Source organism: Falco punctatus (genome assembly GCF_963210335.1).
Source record: "Falco punctatus genome assembly, chromosome: Z".
In the NCBI taxonomy this organism is placed as follows: domain Eukaryota; kingdom Metazoa; phylum Chordata; class Aves; order Falconiformes; family Falconidae; genus Falco; species Falco punctatus.
In genome coordinates, this window is record NC_137586.1 from 60,283,154 (window position 1) to 60,303,106 (window position 19,953).

At 35.7% G+C, this 19,953-nt stretch overlaps 1 protein-coding gene across 8 annotated transcripts in view; it reads right to left on the reverse strand.

Annotated features, from left to right (window-relative positions):
• The window catches only part of FBXL17 (F-box and leucine rich repeat protein 17), a 277,159-nt gene that overhangs the window by 163,399 nt on the left and 93,807 nt on the right, over window positions 1–19,953 (reverse strand). The window contains exon 7 of one of the 8 annotated variants that reach the window (XM_080371969.1): window positions 6,491–15,878. The exons of 6 other annotated variants lie outside the window; for them this stretch is intronic. In XM_080371969.1, the coding sequence (XP_080228095.1) occupies window positions 15,854–15,878 (25 nt within the window). In that variant the 3' untranslated portion in view covers window positions 6,491–15,853. One more of the 8 variants, XM_080371973.1, reaches the window with a different exon arrangement.

The following is a 19,953-nucleotide window of genomic DNA, read 5'->3' on the forward strand; positions in this document are numbered from 1 at the left end:
TGAACTAACATCTGCAATTCTTTTAATTAGATCAGCTCACCAATGAAGAAAAAGTTGATTTTTACATATTCCTCACAATAACAGTTTCATTCAAACCCAGTTTTTGAAATATGAAGTACTGTAGAAGAAGGAGATTACAACTCCTTCTCCCACTCTACCAATTTAAGAGTCAATTCAGCAATGTATTTCAGCGTATGCTCTAGTTAACCACTTGAATATACTCAAATGAGATTAGCAAGATTTTAGCAATCAAAAGCAGCACAGGATTATTACGTTCTTATTTTCAAGTAATTTGTGACTTGGAGTCATACAAAAACAAGCAGAAAAACCAGCAGATTATTAGTTACTTCAGATGAGGGAGCTGTAACTTCTGTCAGGCGCAGAAGTATTATTTTGTTAGAACCTCCTAACAGAATATACATACCTGTTGTGATAGTCTTCCAGCACCCACAAAGCTCTTTGCTCTTGACTTTTTCATGAAAGAAGTGACCTCCACTGCTCTTACTTTACTGGAATCTTACATTCCATTTAAGGATTATCCAAGGTGTTACCCAGTAAGAGTACAAAAGTTCCATATGCAGAGTCTTCAGACAGTAATAACAATACAGTAATAAAAATACAGGAATATTTTACTCAAGCTAATTTGGAAAGTGAATCTATAGTAACAGAGACCAATTTATTCTCCTCGCATTGGTTAAAAGCCCTAGACACAAACATAATGTTGGTATTCTTTTTTTTCTGTGGTAGACCATACGTTCCTCTTAGCAGTACGTGGCAACACTACTTTGAGTAGCCCCACAGCAGGAGTCAGCCTTCTGCCTTGCTTTCCGAACAACTATCAGGCGAGTATTCTCTTTCTGCTCAGATGTCAATCACCTTCACTTTCAGGGCTCAGAATGAATCTCTCTCCCCAGCTTTTTTGTGCAAAATACTGTTTTTCATTTAGAATTTGCACAGGACCTGAATGGAGGACTGCTGCTGCTTAATACTAAGCTACCATCCTTGTCTAGTCAAGGAGCATACAATCATGTTGCCAGCTCTCAGCCACCCAAAATGAAACAAGTTTGCCTAATCTTCTGCTGAACACTGCAACAGTGAACCTTTTGTTCTTTGTCCTGCAAGGGACTATAAGCATGTACATGGCCAGCTTGCAGATTTCAATGATTAAAGCACCAAGTGATTGCTATGGAATGATACACAACTATGGGGCAGCAACTTTTTAGATATTTAGTTCCTTCCTAGATTTTAACAATCCCTTTCTAATAATCTGTTACTACCTTTGGGCATTGCAATATATACATCTGCATCAGAGGATGTAACATATTCACAGAAAGGTAATGGTATAAATGTTGTACACAATTCTCCATTTATCTGTTTTTTGTTTTGTTTTGGGGACTGGTTCTTAAAGGTTTGGGTTCGCTTTTTTTTTTTTTTTTTTTTTAGTTATTATGCCACTGCAATTACATTTAAAGATTAAATCCAATTTACTGGAAAACCAAAACCAAAATCAGGCAACTGCAGCCCTAAACAATTTCTATGTATAGTGATTTCCAAATATAAAGAGGACAAAATTTAAATATAATAAAAAGGTGGGGGAAGAAGATGAAAACACACATGTAATATCAATACCAAATGCTATTTTAAACTTCTAAAGACACCCAAAGACACCGATAATATGGGTGAAGCATACATAAATGACCCTGACAGCTTTTTCAAGGAAACATTTTATCATGTAAGTGATAGTAAGAGGAAAAAGTGCAAAGTATTTATTTATCTGTATTAATCATATCATTCTCCACTAAAAGAGTAAAGACCACTAAAGTTTTTAACAAAATCTGTGTCATCTGTGAACATACCTTTATCAAAATTTTGCATAATCCCTTATTTTGAAAAATGGTGTGTTCTACTAAAGTTAAGTACGTAAGTTCCAGTTTTTCACAAAATATAAAGTTTACTGGTGTATTATTATCAGCCTCTTCCTGTAAAAAGAAAAAAAATCTGGTACTACACCCATCTTATCTAAATAAGCACACCAAATACCTTTAGTTGCAAACTGAAAATAAGTGTTTCTCATTTTTTCAAGTAGTATGTTTAATATCATTTAGTTTCTTATCAGCCTTAGTGTTTTGCAAATGCCTTCCAAATATTCCAATAAGCAGAATGTACTTTTAAAAAAAAAATATTTAGGAAAAGATACATATCCATAAACCCTACTAGAAGCATTTAAACCTTGTCAGTTTGACACTGAGTATTCTCCTCCTCAAATATACTTGGTTAAGTTGCATGACTTCTTTTCTGAATTTCTTTCTTTTCCCATAAGAAAAACTTAAATCTGAATAAGTTAAACACAAGGCTCAAATGAAAAGATTACATAAGACATGACTTGCATAAAACATGAAATAGAATCATGATTATACCCAGCAAAACAGAGAAATCTCACATTTAAGTTGTTACAGCCACAGGACACTACAAACCATTCAAGAAGGCTCTTTAATAAAACATGAAGGGCTTACGCCATTTTGCCTGGCTGGACTTGTAATCTCTTAAAAGGTCTTTAGGCTAATTATATCTAAATACCAATTTTTCTCTGAGACACTACAGAAGCATTACACAATATGTAAAGAAAAAAAACCCAAACAACCCAGCATGGCCTTTTTAATGTCCTGCTAATGTCCTAACGCTTTAACAATAATTACAGAGATGTACGGTGAACCAGAATTTATGAAGCTAATCACTGCATAAAGCATACATTACATGAGACCTCCTTTAAAGGTTACTGTAGGTTATATAATACCAACTATAGCCATGCTTTCAGTTACATGAAAACAGGAAAAAAAAAAAAAAAAAAAAAGATAGTATGTGAGGAGAATTAAAATAATTTACATGTATTCTTGCCCTATTTTGGCAGGCATATGAGAGTCCTAGAGAAGTTGCAGACATCTGTTCTAGGGCACCATGCTACATTTAAAAAAGCCTGAATATGGGTAGAAACTAACTTGAATTTACTGATAAAACCAGAGAAGAGTTTTGTACAGTATTTTTATTTATAAAATACTTCCAAAAATGCTAAGAATGTGCATTGCGGTAGCTATGGAAAAACTATTTTTTCAGGGATAGTAGTAAAATGAAATTTTTTGTTCCGTACATCTAAACAATTCTGCATTCACCCACTCTTTGAGCTCTGTCACATGGTAGCAACAGTTAATCCATTGGCATTCCTTTCCTCCTTGTAATATTCCTTCTTGTAATAGAAGACACTATTACAACTTTCTGAACTGGTTGCTACTATTTGTAGCAAAGTTCAACAAGCTCATCTTAGGATAGAGAGGTCAGCCATGATACATTGTGCAGCTACCAAACCCCTGATACAAATGGCCACCAATCCTAAAGCATTTATGTTACAAAGATCCTACAGAACAATTCCTGTTTCTCAAGGTTTTTAAACATCAGCAGAGTGTATAGCGACGAAATAACTACAGTAGATCAATTTGAAATTTATTAACTATCTTCATCTGCACTCGTCTGTGAGAAGAAGGACCTCTTGCAATGGTACAGACTGTGGACTGACAGGGTGGGAAGCAGTTCTGCATAAAAGGACTTGGGGTCTTGGCAGACAGCAGAATGAACATGCGCCAGCGGTGCACCCTGGCCGCAAAGGCTGACTGTACCCCCCCACTATGGTCTGCGGTTGGAGCACAGGCCCTGCGAGGACCCGCTGAGAGAGGGGGGCATTTTCAGCCTGGAGGAAAGATGGCTGGGGGGGGACATAAAGCAGCTTTCCTGTACCTACAAGGTCACCAACAGGACAGAGCAAGGCTCTTAATAGGAATGTATGCTGGGAGAATGAGAAAAACCTGTGTAAACTGAAACCATGGCTCCGAACTGGGTGTCTGCTTCAGACTTTTTCCCCATGGAGACAGTCAGGCAGTCGCAGAGGTTGACCAGAGAGGCTGTGCAGACCCTGTCCTTAAAGACTTTGATACCTGTCTCTCCTGGTCTAATCTCACAGCCGGTCCTGCTGTGAGCAGGTTGGGAGACAGGCCTCCTGAGGTCCAGGCTGAATGATCGTAGTCTAATTATATCTTATACTAGTAAGCCAGTGGTTTAGGACAATTTAAGACAGTTACAGTCTGAAAATGAAAAAAAAAACACCCACCAAACAACCAACACAGTAATCACTTTCTAATTCATTCTAAGATATAATTAATATTTAAAATCTGCTTCATTTCAGATTTAAATGTCTATTTCCAAATACAAGTTCTTTCAATACCTACTTACAGATTTCAAAATTTCACTGTTATCTCAAAACACGTCTACACCTGTTTTTAAGTGAATTGCCTTTGAATCTTTCTGAAATGTTAGAAGACCATATCTCTTTATTTAAAAAAATAATAATATGGGAACTGTTTGTCATATTGTCACATTATCCTTTTTAAGGGTACATGCAAAGATGAAACAAGCTCCTTCATGCTAGCCCCTTTCAACAAATGCTGTTTTGTCACATTAGATAGTAGCTTGAGTTCACTTTACTCTTTATAATCCCTAAATCTGTTTCAGAACCACTGCTCTCAAAGATGTAACTCCTTCCTCATTGTGTAGGTATACTCTGCATTCTGTGTTTCCCAACATAAAATTTTGTATATGGCTATATTGAAATGCATTCCCAACATGCACTCAGTTGACTAAAATAATCTAGATGGCTTGGCATCAACAGTTTGCATTCATTTTTATTTACTACTTCCCTCCTTCTGCACCATCCACAGATCTTACCAGCTCTAATTTAATATACACCTACAAGATACACATCCAAATAATGAATGACTGTTGATCTCTTACCAATCTCTTTCAATATATGATGCCAGCCTCGGTTCCAATTAAGAAAGCAAAATGCATGGAAAAAATAAGAGTAACATTCTAAAGTAAAAGAAAGATGATATTATCTTCATTCTGAAGGATATAAAAATTGGATTTATAAGTATGAGCTAGACTAGTCTTCAAATTTATGAATAAATAGGTATTTCATAGTCCCTATTCTGTTGCTTGAGAAAGAAACAAATGTGACAAGGCTGCCCAGGAAGAAGAGGCTTCCCAAGCAATCATGTGTTACGTCCCTTGCAAGGGAATACCACAGTTACAAATCTCAGCTTTTGATAAGCATTAGAGAACTCCCAGTACTACAGCAGCAAGTGACGCATTCTGATCTCTTTCTGCACGCATTTAACAGATACTTAGTTCTTTTTTTGGGAAGCACAGCACAAATGAAAAATGAATACAGTAAATCTCTGATCTATAAAACGCTGTCTTTATAAATAAATGATACTACACTTTACTTAATTTAGTCTTTTTTCAACATATGAAAAGAATCCTGCAGAGCTACAAATACTACAGATCTGATGTATCGTATTAAATCTTAAGACAGTCAAATTATTAGATATTGATGTATAGCCATTTCCGCTTTTCTTAAACTCAATTCCCAATTTTTACAATGAATGATCTCTCTCCACTTTAGCTGTGCTTTGTAAATGAACAATAAATATTTGTGATCTTTTAATTAGTAGTCCTTAAAAAGATCACTTCCCCATCTTATTTTATAAAGGAAGAAATGGAGTCATCGAGTGTTTAAATGAGTTAAGCTAAAAAAAGATGGTACAGTAAAGCCTGTAATAGCACTGAACTGATACCATATTCACAGGACTGTACTAGTTTCCCAAAATGTCTCAGCATTTATTTTTTTTTTAATCCATCTCCTATGCAAATACATAATGCTCTCTTCCTTAAGCATAAAGTTTATCCTGCTTACAATATAGAACAATGTTAAAAATAAAACCTCTCCTCCTGAGATATCTGCCATTTAAAGTCAAACTAGTTCGAAACTTTTAAGTTTCAACTACTCTTTAAAAACTTTTGAGCACACATTAATCAATGAACACAATTCAGCAAAAAATGTGGGTCAAAAGTGAACTACTATCACACACAACACTGCTTCATCTTGTTAACTTCAGTGCCTCAATCCATTGACCCCTCCCAGAAGTTTAGTACCTTGTTCAGCGTACCAAGAGCTGAAGGAAATGCAAGTGTCCAGGCTCTACTTCTTTGTAGATCCTTGGAAATACACTAGTAAGTAATAGAAAATTATTTTACAAGGTCTGTCAAAAGTCCCCAAACAACAAATACCTACATATTATGACCTTTCAAAGATTATGAAATAATAGTTCAAGAGTTTCCACCTTGGCCTTTGTTTTCCATACAACAGAGAAGTGGAAAGGTCACAGCACCTCCAAACCCTGGCACAATTCTTCTCTCTAAAACCTGTTGTTCTATCCTTTTCTGCTGAAAGTACTCAGATATATCTGCCAGAATGTTTGACTAACTAGATGATAACAGACATAGGATGAAAAACCTAAATTAAAACAAATACATCTAGACATAATGTCTAGCCCCACATACTATCAGTTTATTCTTTCTTTTGGGAAATAAGCAGAAGACCAAGGTAAGGTTGCCCAAGAACCTATGGAGGCCCTTGTCGGACTTGCAGGCAGTCAGGTGACATATGGCCAAATACTTCACAAGAAACAGCAGCTGCACAGCCATTCTGTCACAGGTGTTCTTTTGAATTATGCCAGTCTGCACACCTGGATAAAAAAATTCAGCTAGCTCACAGTTCCTGTTCTTCTGGGACCAGCTGTAAGCAGCTGTCTATGTCTCTGGTTTTTGTTACTGTTCTACACCCCCTTTATAAACATGGCACATTGGTAATTCATGTTTTGCCTTCTAGGTATTTTGGATACCTGCACTGCTATGAATGCCTCCATTAATATCTCCATCACATTGCTAGAGAATGCATCCCAAAAGCAAACCATCTTTCAGCAGTATACTTCCTATGTTCGTATTTCCCATGTACTTATCATATGTAAACAAAACAACTTTATCTTAAAACCATAATTGAGAGATTAAGTCAATTTATGGATTGCTTGTTTTGTTAATTTTAATTCAATGTTCCAGTTTGACACATACAGCTCTATTAGGTGTTGTTATAGAAACAACCTGTGATCTGACACAGTGACAATCACTTTGGAGGTATGATGGAAGATTCAGCTTTTCTCTTAGGTTATTTCCAGGCATGTGGATTAATAATTGGCTTATTTGGAGAAAACCTGAATTTTTTGGCTATGTTCCAACAGTGCAGACTTCTGGGTTTTTTTTCATTTTTTCATACCTTGAGTGATTTCCACTGAAGGCAAGAAATGAGAACTTCAAAAGTACAAATACTTAACCACAGATCGCTGTATCACTTCACGTTCCTCTACTGAACCCTTCACAAAGAAAACCAATACCAACTTCAGTACCAACCTTAACCTCGATTGTAACTTTCAATCTTTAAAAGAGATTTTTTCTGTTTCCACTGACTTGGTTCTCATTTCTGTCAGCCTGCCCCTCAACAACCTATTCAGTTTGGTGCAACTCCTTTGAAATATCTCCAATTTTATGAAACTTTTAGTGTTCTTCCATTTCTGAAGATTTCCCTTAAAATTAATTTATTCCTTGCTGATTATTTAAATAAGAACACAATTTACAGATAAGATGATACCACACACTGAGAGTCCTTGAAACTTTTTTTGGATAAAAAATGGTCTCAACAATTTCTTAGTACAAAACATATTTTCAAGACAACATGTAGAAACATAACCCACACTTAATATAGCTGTCAGGAGTGTACTTATATTAAATTATACCGATAACTGACATCTGTTTTGTGTATGTATCTTGGAGAGGATCAAGAATGAAAGAGCAGGGAAAGAAATGAAAGCAGAAAACACAGTGTCTTCGTTAAGATACTGCTGTCTTTTTTGATATGTACTACATCAAAATTAGCTGAAGTAGTTCAATATTTAACATTACTATGCATTAAAAATACATTTTGTTACCAGTTCAAGTACTTGAATAAATGATAATCTAGACATTTGCTGTAACTCTGTAACCATTTCAGATTATGCAAATTCAATACAAAGGTTAAGGAGGTCTCAAAGTCTTTGTAAGCAGGAAAAAAATAGGTCTTCTAACAAACGTAAGCTTGTATTTGCATCACATGAGTCTCTGCTTTATTTAACAAGGTGAAATTGATACAGAAATCTGAAACAGAACTTACTCTGCGTTACTATATGCTGTTCCTGCATTCAGACAGATTTCACAAAGCAGTCAATAACTTTCACTGTTTATTTTTGAATTAAATTTACTATTTACATATTTAATATTTTATTCTTAATCAAGAGCTGGTTAGTTGTTTTTCTCTCCCACACTCTCATTTAGAGAGTACTGTATTACTGGTTGTTTGTGCTCCCGAGTAACCTGCAAAATATTCCCTTAATGGTGTATAAAAGACTATCTTTACACAAAATCACACACACACACACAGAGAAAACACCTGCCACAGAGGGGAGAAACAGACTAGTTAATTTACTACTTAATCCTTTAAATTTCAAAATACTGCATACATCTGATCTCCTCATGCAATAACATAAGCCTTTGAAAGGTTTCTAATTTAATTTTTGTCTGACAGCAGGTAAGGAAGACAGTGTCTTCAGTTCTAAGAAACTGTAAGACTTTATAAGGTTTATTATTTAATAATTTTTATCTACAAAATGTGATAGCAGGTGAGGAAGACAGCATGCAGTTTTAAGAAGCTAAAATAATGACTTAAGGACAATGAGAGTGTTTCTATAAAACTGCTCATTCCCTTTAACAGGGCAAAAAAATTTTATTAGATTATTGTGCATATTTTAGTATGCAAGTAAGAAACAGTTCCATGTTACTGTTCCTACTCTACTACATCCTCAATAAGTAGACTCAGAAAAAAGTTATTTGGCAGCTACGAGCAAGAAACCATGTTTTTCACCTCCACCTGAAACAAAAATATTCCTAAAAGCTGCATAAAAGATAGACAATACTGGAAAATACCGTACTGCTGGAAACCAGAACTTTTTCTTACCAGGCTCCCCTATTTTAATGACAAATTTTGCTCTAATGGAACTGGAACTCACAAAGACTATTTCCCATTATTCCTATGGTTGTGCCAAGCTCTTCCATATCCAAAAGTGTCAGTCTGCACCACTATGATCAGAAGACTGATTATGAGGGCTGATCTAAACTTGATCTGGCAGAGCAACAACAGATTAAAACAAAAACAAACAAAAAAAAAAAGAAAAAAAAAGAAGAAAAAAAAAAAAGACTAATTGCTCCCTAAACCTGCAGAATACTGCAAACTCATTTTATGTTGTCCAGGCATATACAGCTAAACTTGACTAAGTGAGTCGGAGGTGGCTGTGGTAGCCAGCCAGACCAATATGATGGACATGTGGACATGGTATTGCTGCTGCAGATAATAGTCCAAAATGCAGCCACAGGATTGCTTGCAGTGCAAAGCTGCAGACAACAACAAGGGCGTTTTTTCATTATTCCTGAATATGCTCCTAGGCGATATAACTTCCCATGAGCAAACCAGCAAAGTGAAAAAGAGAGGTAACACATCATAAAAGAGTCACTTTGTTAATCATACTAGAGTATAAGACAAAAAGACAAAGTAACTACTGGCCAACCATAAGGGCTGAAGTTTCACTTAATATTGTATCAGCATTGTTGATTTACTTTCTCGTACTTGCTCATTACCTCGTCTCCTATCACTATAGAGTAACCATAGTATACAAAGCCCTTACAAAAGAAGTACTCCCTATAATAGTACCCACAGGAGATACCAAACTTTCCCAAAGGGCAGGAAGGATATGTAAAACAGAGTATGTGCAATTTTAGCAAGTTTCCCCTATTCATTTGTTAAACTTGATGCCAACACAACTATAGCAGCTACAAGCTAGAGATTTTGTCCTGTCGCACATCATGTCTTAACTATGTGAAAACAGAAGGGTCAAACTGTAATCTGGCACATCCATTGCTATTCATTAAGGTAGCCAGGTTTTCCTGTGCACAAACCACATGTGGCAATGAAAGTATGTGCAAATAACAGACAATACTTAAGATTATCTCTACTCAGCAGCACAAAGTGCTTGTAATAGAGCAAGTCTGCCGCAATACCAAGAAAGATAAGATTTATATATCCTAGCAAACGTGTTATACACTGATGAACAGCATAAAATTGGCATAATGGTTATTCAGGGATATAAATGTGTTTTCTTTCATAGTTTAATTGGCAATGACTAGATTGACCTTTTCTCTGTAACTGCAACTACAGTAGAGCAATTAGACAAATCATCACCTCTATTGTTTCCCACACATACTAAATAAAAAGCGAAAGTATGGGATTCTCAATCACCTTTTCGTGCTGCTGTTACAGCAGAATAGCATTTTAGACTTGCATTCATGAGTGAAAACTGGGATGAAAAAAATTGTTAAATCCTATACTATAATGAAAAGTGAAAACTATGTTAAGAAATACTCTACATCATCCGATCTCCAAATACTGTGTCCTAAATAGAACATTTGTGTCCTTTACTAATACCATAATAAAAGTTTTTTCCTGACAATTCACCCTTTCACTTATCCTTTGGCTCACTTAGAGACCATGGTTTTCAAGTAATAAAATGAGCACCTAGTTTTACATAGACATAGTCTAAACCACCTGCGGATGTCAAGAAGGTTTAGCTATTCCTAACAGCTGGATTTTACATCTCTTCTGCACGTACTTACTGTGTGATGTCAAAGGTGAGATGACAAAAGAATAGTATGTGCTGATCTTTCTGCTACATCATTAATCAAAATACTCTTCATTGTTAACGGGAAATTACAGAACATCCTATTTTAGGAAGGGATTATTTCACAAGACAGACATGGACAGCTACTAGCAACGTACATGTGGAAAACCAGCAAAATTAATACCTTGTAGAACGTGTGTTAAGATTTTAATCTTGTTTTTAAATGTGATGTTACAATGAGCTTGGGGAAATCATATGAACATGAGAATAAGTTCATAAAACAGATTTAATGATGTAATATTATTAGCTTTAATCTAATATTTCTATAATACTATTAGATCTTGACGTATGACTTTAAAAGTCTCGATACTGTACATTTATCAGTAAAACTTCTCCTATGTTCAAATATATATTCTTTACGGAAAATTCTGTACAGAAATTCACTTTGAAGTTTCTGAACAAATTCTGCATAATATGCAGGCATGTACATGTATTTATGTATATGGATGTTAGAGTATTTCATATCTTAATGCAAAAAAGTACCATTAAACATTTCAGGAAACATTAACATATCACATTAGATAATGAAGCCTTTATGATAAAAATTGTAAAACATAATTTGTACTTACACAATGTGAGTAAAAATAATGGTTTAAATCACATGCAAGTCTCACATCCTTAAAGTATTTTGTAAGAGTAATTAGCCTTGTATTTGTTGAAATATTTACTGTTTCCAGAAGTGGAGGGATTTTTGTGCAGCTCTTGTCTTTAGACATTTTCAAGTTTTTTTACTATTTTTTTTACTATTCAAATGGTGTTTTTTTTTTAACTTGAACATATCTGGGTAACTCATCTAAACTATACCACCAGTGGATTTTAAGGTATTGTAAATGGAGAGCTGCTGCCCATTCAAAATACCTAAAAAAATGAACTATTTGCTTTTCCTGTAGGCCTTTTAAGATGCAATTGAACAATATATATGAATCTTTATAGAACTGTATGACTTCCTATAACAAAAGTTACTTTGATGCAAGTGTCTATTTAATACCATTATTTTCAAGGCATTTGCCAAAAAAAGACTAATAGTGACAGGCAGTGTACCAAGAAGGGTGTGTGCTTATAAGTCCTGCTCTCCTGACAAAATGATGAACGTAATTTGCAGTCTCAGAAAGAGACGCTTTACTTTGTTCTACAATACTGTATTTTACCCTTTGAATACTCAAACGATCCGTGTAAAATGAAGGTTGAAAGAGAAGTGTGAGTAAATAATTAAACTGAAGATTCAGTGACATATTTTAGCTGCTCATTTTTGAGTGCTTGTCTCAGGTTAGGACCTAGGGACTGCAGTTTACTTGAAAATCATCACCTGAACTGCCAGTGAAGTACAGTACAACACCGATTTTGCTCATCTAGTGCCCACCAGTAGCACGCAGGGTCTGGAATCAGCTTCTGACTGCAAGGCCAGATTTAGTAAGACCCAGAGGCACAGCAGCCTGCTTTCTCATCCCTTACAAACCAGGACATACGGCTGGAGTGTTGTCTTGACACCATGAAGACTGGGCTGAAGACTCTAATCCTGCACAAACAGGAGATACAGGCTTGACTCAAAATACTAACAATAAAGAAAACAATGAAGACAAACAAAGGGTTATATCCAGATAAATTGGAAATGGTGAATACTGGTAAGTGAAGTATTTTTAAAGGACAATTAAGCAAAATTGCTGGGAGCACCTGGACAGTGCATGAAGATAGCCTGAAAAAGCCAAGTACCAGAGAGCAAAAAATTGCCCAGAGATGAAACTAATAGAGTAGTATCAGATAATGTCACTGTAATCTATAACATTCAGAGGGGTAGGGGGCAGCCAAGTCACCTAAAGCTCATCCCAGTTCTTTCCCACAGATCATGGCTCCTGCCAAGGTGCAACTCTAGCCTTCAAACTGTTCCCAGCTGTGGGAGCACTGTCACTGTCTTCTGGTCCAGCCAAGTAGCCATAGCTACTCTGTGATCTCTAGATCAGAGTTTCATGTTCTTAAAAATAAAAATGCTTTCTACCTCCAATACAACATGGTTTAATTCCTGATATAATTACTGTTTCAAGCATGGTTGCTTGGTTGAAAAGTCCTAATGTACTAGGAAAAAGTCCATTGTTCAGCTACATTTTGAATAATGCTTTACAAACATACTAATCATCTCTTCCATGAGACATCTATGCACCAAAAAAAACAAAAAGGCTATACAGTATGTTATTTATACAAATGGAAAAAATTCACAGAAATTCAGGACAAACGCAGAGATCTTGAAGGCTAAATTCTGTAACAGTAAGATGTGTAGACAACCAAATCTGAATTGAAGCCATTAAAAATTAAATAAACAATAATTAATGTTTGAATAAGCATGTAAATGAAAGGATCAGAGACTAAGGCAAAATCTAAAGAAAAAAAATGGCAACTGTTACTATTTCTAACACGGTAGTTTCCATTTTTGCAGCCAATACATAAAATGGCTATAACAGTGAAAATTCAAACTAACTTTTGTACTGCTTTTTAAAAATAATTACAGTTTTCACATTGCTTCACCTTATTTATTTCATAAAACTCACAGCTATTCAGATTCATAGATATATTAATATATCACCATCTAGATCAGGGCTAATCTGGACACATTTTTGCAAACACACATTGGTTAGAACACGTTTAAGAAAACTGTTCAGCATTACAGGAAAGAAGGGGGAGTACAGAAAAGGTTATTCTGATGAGTTGTCTAAAGAATACTTCTCCGTTAGTCTTTAAATGCAATTCATGTAGACTGCAGTTCAGTGAGCTGTGAAAAATATCATAAAATATGGTTTGTCAAAATGATTAATTGATAATTGCAAATGCGATGATTTGAGGTTTGAGATGCATCTAAGGCAAGAGCCTTAGTTTTTAAGTAATGTTTGACAGAGTGAGATATTACTAGAAAATCTAGTTTTCAGTTGTATTTCAATTCTCTTTCGAATTCGGAATGCTAGATTTTAAAAAAATATTTATTTTTCCCTGGAAAGCCTAGAGTACTGAAATAAAACAAATTTTTGTGGTTCAACAATGAATTGAAGGTTGAAGGTAGCTTGGAATTTCTGAGCTAGATTTGCAATTATGTAAAATTAGAAATGTCCATTACATTCAGCTCCAAGCTACAACAACTCTTGGCAATTCTGCTGCTACAGTCATCAACAAAGAGACCAGAAACAGGCAGGAAAAGAGCCCAAATGGAGACCACTGAGCACAACTATGCTGCATAGAATGTATTTTCCTTCTTGTTTGTTTGCCCCAGGGGAGTCTAATATAATTGTAAATTCCTGCCACAGTCTCTCAGGCCAGAAGACAACTAAAGGATGAAAGCTTGTGCACAGACTTTTTATTTTTCCCCTGCTGAAATGCTAAAGGGTGGCACAAACTTTCTCAGCCAAATTCAGCTGGCCAATATTTAATTGATATGTCTGTAAGTAGAAATGGGGCAACAATTTGCAATACAGATTAGAAAAATGCTTTCTTTAAAGTCTAAATGATCAATTACATTACTGTTCTATTAGCTAAAAGTTTGAAACATTGTTAGAACACAGAAATTGAATTTACATGTGTTTATATGAGAAGAGTTTAAATGCCTACAGATTCACATTATCTATATAAATTATTTTCAATGAATTAGAGCATATTATCAGTAAACACAAGTATAGTCAAAATACTCTATTAATCATCTGAATTTTTACCAAATATTTCATATTTTTATTTTTTCTACAGTTTTTAATATGCAAGTATAACAAAATATCTAGCCTATATCAAATAGTGAGGAAAAGTACTGTCTCAATATAGCCAACATATGTCAGAATTTAAAGGATCACTTCAGAACCACTGCATATACATTTGTAGAAAAAGAAACCACTGAAAACCATTGGCCAAAAGAAATACAGAGATTGTGAACAGCAGAGCTATAAAATTCTGAAGGTAAGACATTGTGCTTTAAGTACTTTATTCACAGTGGGAAATACTTTCAATATCTGAAACGACTGCATGAATATTTGAATGCCATCTGACATGCGTTGCTTAGTGCCATTTTATACATTGTTCAGTCTAAGAAGCTTATTGTTATGCCTTGTTGATACATAGCTGCCAAGATCAGCATGGAAAAGCAACTTCTAAAATTGAATGATATCTGGACTTTGCGAGTAAAATTTACCTGAAGATATTCTAGCAAGGAAATAAATACTTCAAGAGTGCTTTTTACTCTGAATTATCTAAACAGATATCTTCTCAGACACTGCAATCAAACCCATAAAAAATTAAGTTTATTACATCCCAGGTCAATCAACATATGATTAATAATCATGCTGGAAATATGTCTGAATGAATGCATTTTATATTATATACCTAGTGTTCAATAAACTGAGAGCGATAAAAGGCCTTTTGTCTCATGTTATTGTGAAAATCAAATTTGTCTCAGTATTTTTCCAATACAGAATTTTTTTTTTCCTTTTAAAATCAACTTATGCTTGATTTTCTGGATAGAAGTAAACTGCAACTTCAGTAGTGTTGAAAGGGCCTTTCAAGGAGCTTAGCATTATGCATTGACAGTACTGTGTAACTGTTAATAAAGTTTAGCCAGGAAAGAATCAAAGAGCAGAACAATTAACAGATAACCCACTGTACACATGCATGAGTTCGAAATTCGGCTTTGTAAACAAATTCCCATTGTTTAGAAATTGTTTAACAATAGGTGGACAACCAAAATTAGCTTTTCAGTTCTGTTCTATTCTGCACTGGGCAAGGTTTGCAAATCTGTTTCTTTCTTGCAACCTGGGTTTTTAGTTCCTGCATCCAACCCCAGGTTTTGGCACAAAGGGTTTACACCTAACTCTTGGTAAAGTCTGAAGCTGGAACATGGTGTGGCTTCAACTAAAAAAATACTGCTGTCTGATATGTTATTACTGAAGTGAACAAATTAGAGTAACTCAGATTTACAAACTTACCTAGATGTAACTCTTATCCAGATGTAGACTTTTCTAAATAGGCAGCATTCATTCATTCAACACTAGCATGCTGACACAAATGCGAAAATCTCTTTTCATCCACCCAGAAAACATAGCATATTACATTCAAAGTTCTTTTTGTTACGTTCACACTGTATCTATATGTGCACATCTGCATACAATAAAAATACGAAATACAACAAGGAAACAAAAGCATAAACTTTAAAATGTATATATTTTGAAAGAAAATAACTGATGATAAATAAAATTTAAAAAAATACCACAAAATATATCAGAAAATACCAAAATATATCAGAAAATGTTCCAAAAGTTGAATTTCACTAACCTCAGATAACAAGTGTAAGGTGTATTTTAACACACTTTTTATATGTCAGACATATCATGTATGGCTCTTGTTTCACTGACTTCAATAGAATGTTCATTTAAAAGTACACTAGCTCATTTTCTAGGAATGGAGTTACAGTATTAATTATTAATGAGTTGTCATTTCTACTTGTGAAGACTCTGGTTCTAAAGTCAAACAAAAGAGAAATCTATCTTACTAGCCACACAATTTAAACAGTTTTACAAGTAGGTTAGTATTTTATTGTATTGCTTTCTCTCTGACTGTGGAAAACTTAAGAAAGAAGCTATGAAAACATTATTGGCAGTGCTGTTACCCCAAAGATACTTTTCTATTTATTAGGAGAACTTTTCCTTTATTAAGGATACATATGTTTCATCAAAGATCTAGAAAAAAAAGCCTTCAAAAATGACAAGCCGGCAGATCTTCGTCAATCCAGCCAGCTGCAGCATCTGAAGAGGTAACACCACCTCTTTTCACAATGGAAACAGAAATACTGCTGTAAGGAACTAAATAGACCCAGCAAAGCAAAGGTGGCTCTTCCCTTGTGTAAAACTAAACAGTGAAATGCAAATGGGCTTTCCATCAGAACTAATCAGATATGAATGGCAATAACCACCTTCAAAATTATTCTAAACTTCTTGAGAAAAATACAAAAATCTGAGCTAAAAAGTACTAAGGACTTGTAAACTAGTTTTATTTTAACTCTAGACCTTTAGAAACAGAGAGAATTTGTAAAGAAACTGTTTTCCCAGTAATCTTTTAGCTTATATAAAGATTGCATAGCTGTCCTCTTTGGTAAAAGCCAAAAGTACTTAAGATTAGACAATGATGATGGCACTAAGACCCTAGTCCTTCTTTTTCTTCTTTTTCTTTAAGAAGTTGGAAAGTGTTGCCAGAGCAGGGGAGGAGGAATGACATCACATACAGTAAACAGTATCTGTCTTTGGAAAGTAACATTCCGATGGTGCTGCAACACTAGGATACTACAGACTGCAACCTGGCAAACTTGTTCCTGTGCACAACTTTTGTCATTGCTCCTAACTCTCCGCTACCACAGACCCACAACCACCTGTTAAATGCCATTGGCTACATAGATTAGATGCTTATTAGATGAAATCTGAGGGGGAGGAAAAGGAAAGAAATAAGAGGAGGTAATTGGTACTGGGGGAGAACATGGAAAGAATGAGAGCAGAAACCAAATTTTTCTCACTCTTCACTGTAAGCACTAACATCAATGATGGTGATGTTAATAATATGTCTTATATTCCCTGGGGACCTCCTTTAGGTCCTGCTTGGCCAATTCATTTCCCAGAATTAGGAGATAACTGTCTGTCCAAACACATCACAACAAGCCTTGAAAGAGTTGGAAGGAAGATGACTGCTATGGTGAGGCTCACTTATTCTACCACCAGTTTTCTTAACAGAATAATTCAACACAAACTGTCTAACACGTGTTAGTACGAGAATCACAGAACGGATGAAGTTGGCAGGGACCTCTGGAGGCCATCTGGCCTAACCTCCTGCTCAACCAAGGTCACTCAGAGCCCTTGTCTCCAAGGAGGGACACTCCATAGCTTCTTCACACAACCTGTGCCAGTGCTCAGTGCCCTTCAGAGTGCACAAGCGTTTCCTGGTGTTCAGAGGGACCTCCAGTGTTTCCCTGGGTGCCCATTGCCTCTGGCCCTGGCACTGGGCACCACTGAAAAGAGCCTGGCTGTGTCTTTGCACCCTCCCTGCGGGTATTTATATACACTGATGAGATCCCCCTGAGCCTGCTCTTCTCCAGGCTGAACAGCACCAGCTCTCTCAGCCTTTTCTCAAAGGAGAGATGCTCCAGGCCCTTCACCACCTTTGTGGGACTCCTTGCAATATGTCCATGTCTTTCTTGTACTGGTGAGCCCAGAGATGGACGCTGTCCTCCACGTGTGGCATTAGAGCGCTCTACAGGTTACAAAAAAGGTTGCCAGTGAAAAATTCAGGCTGTATTTAATGAACAGGCAGGTTGTTTCCTGTCTTCTCTGTGTGTATTAGAACTGTGAGGCCTGGAAAACACTCTGCCCCTCTGATGGTCAGTTGTACAAGCTGGCTGAGTCCCAGCTCCCTTGTGGCACACAGAGGTGGTATATACCAGTTTCTTTCTCACTCCATGAGGTTAAAAACGAGATGCACAGATTGAAGGAAGTCTCAGATCATTTCACCACAGTTCTGAAAACCAGTAGATCACAATCACAGGGCATACACAGAAGTCAGGGAGACTCCAATCCAAACATGTCACTGTTAAGGGTTTGCTGGTTTTTCTTCTCTGCATCACTCATTTGTTCATGAACTTTACCCTATAGGCATCACCATGATCATCACTTTAAATTTAAGTTACTCTTATTTTCTTCACTACATTACTACTGCTAATTGCAGAACTACCTAGTCATACATTCTGTCAGCTCAACTTTGATTTCATCACCATCTTCCTCTTCAAGCTTGCTACGACTTCTCAAAGGTACATAAATTTTTCATCTCCTTTACAATTCAGTACTTAGTGGTTAATCTTGAATCTAAACACACAAAATAACTACATTTAACTTCATATAAAATTCAGCACATACCAGCCTTCTTTGGTTTCAACAGGAGAAAAAGGTGGGATCACTGAGTTATCTGATCAGGATTGAAGGCCATTAGTGTATAGCAGCTGACATTTCCTGCTAATATGATGGCAAGATGCCACCAATAACACAGGTCTTATGCTCACCTACACACAAAAAATCCCACCAAAAACCTGCAAAATTATTTTAATTTTGAGCTTAACCCCATGCAGCAAGGAACAGTCTAAAGCAAATTTAGAACACGGTTATACTCCCTTCAAATACTATTTCTAAAGGATTCTCTGACAGTCTCTAAACAATATAGTCAGTGCAGTAAATCATTATGACACCAGTAAATCATTACGACAGCTATCTCTTCTCTCTTTTTTTTCAAGTACCGTGTCTAGTGTCTATTCTGACTACACAGTGAATTATAGGTTGCAACCTCAGAATGCAATGGTAATTGCAATAAGGACTACATCTTTTCTGAGCATTAGTAGGTTGGATTTTTTATTTTTTATACTACTTCAAAATATAACATGGCATAGATTTTATCTGTACAGAAATTATATATACGCAAAACCTTTCAGTTTTCATGATGCACTAAGGACTCAGATTTATAACACACTGTCATTTCCATGCCTTCAGGAAACATTGCACTTTCTTAATTTCTGTAAGGAACGTCATACAGAAAATAGTCAAGCCACATTTGTGTCATGTCTGCCATTTTTAATTACTAGCAATCAAGTCTAAGAAATTTCTCCTTTGGTTTAACAAGTGCATACCTATCTTCCAATTTTTTTTTTTAATGCCACAACTCATAAAAGTGTTTAGGCTGATGCTAAGTCCCTCACACTACATTAATAACTAATCACAGTAGACATTAATCATCTCAAGTATTTTACTTGAGAATTGTCAGACTTAATCACCCTCCTCATATTTTCACTATTTACAAAGCTTCATTTATCATACATTTCGGCAGTGTGACAACAGTGGACTATTTTCCTTCTTTTTCAAGTATGTTAAGAAAGATAAAAAGGGTGGAAAATCATGACAATAGCTTTAAAGTTTTACTGTTTGATAACATCCATTTCCACCGGAAAATGACTCCTAAAAACTTACTTATTTTAATACCAGTCATAGAGAGAAGTAGAATTAGCAGGCTAAAACCTCAATGAAAGGACTGTGTACACTTAATTATTAGAACGCATTTTCTATTTTTATTATTGTTAAAACTTTGCAGACAGTATGAGAGTGATCTGTTCCAATCTAATGTTTCCTGCCAGGAGCCTGCTCCAGCACGA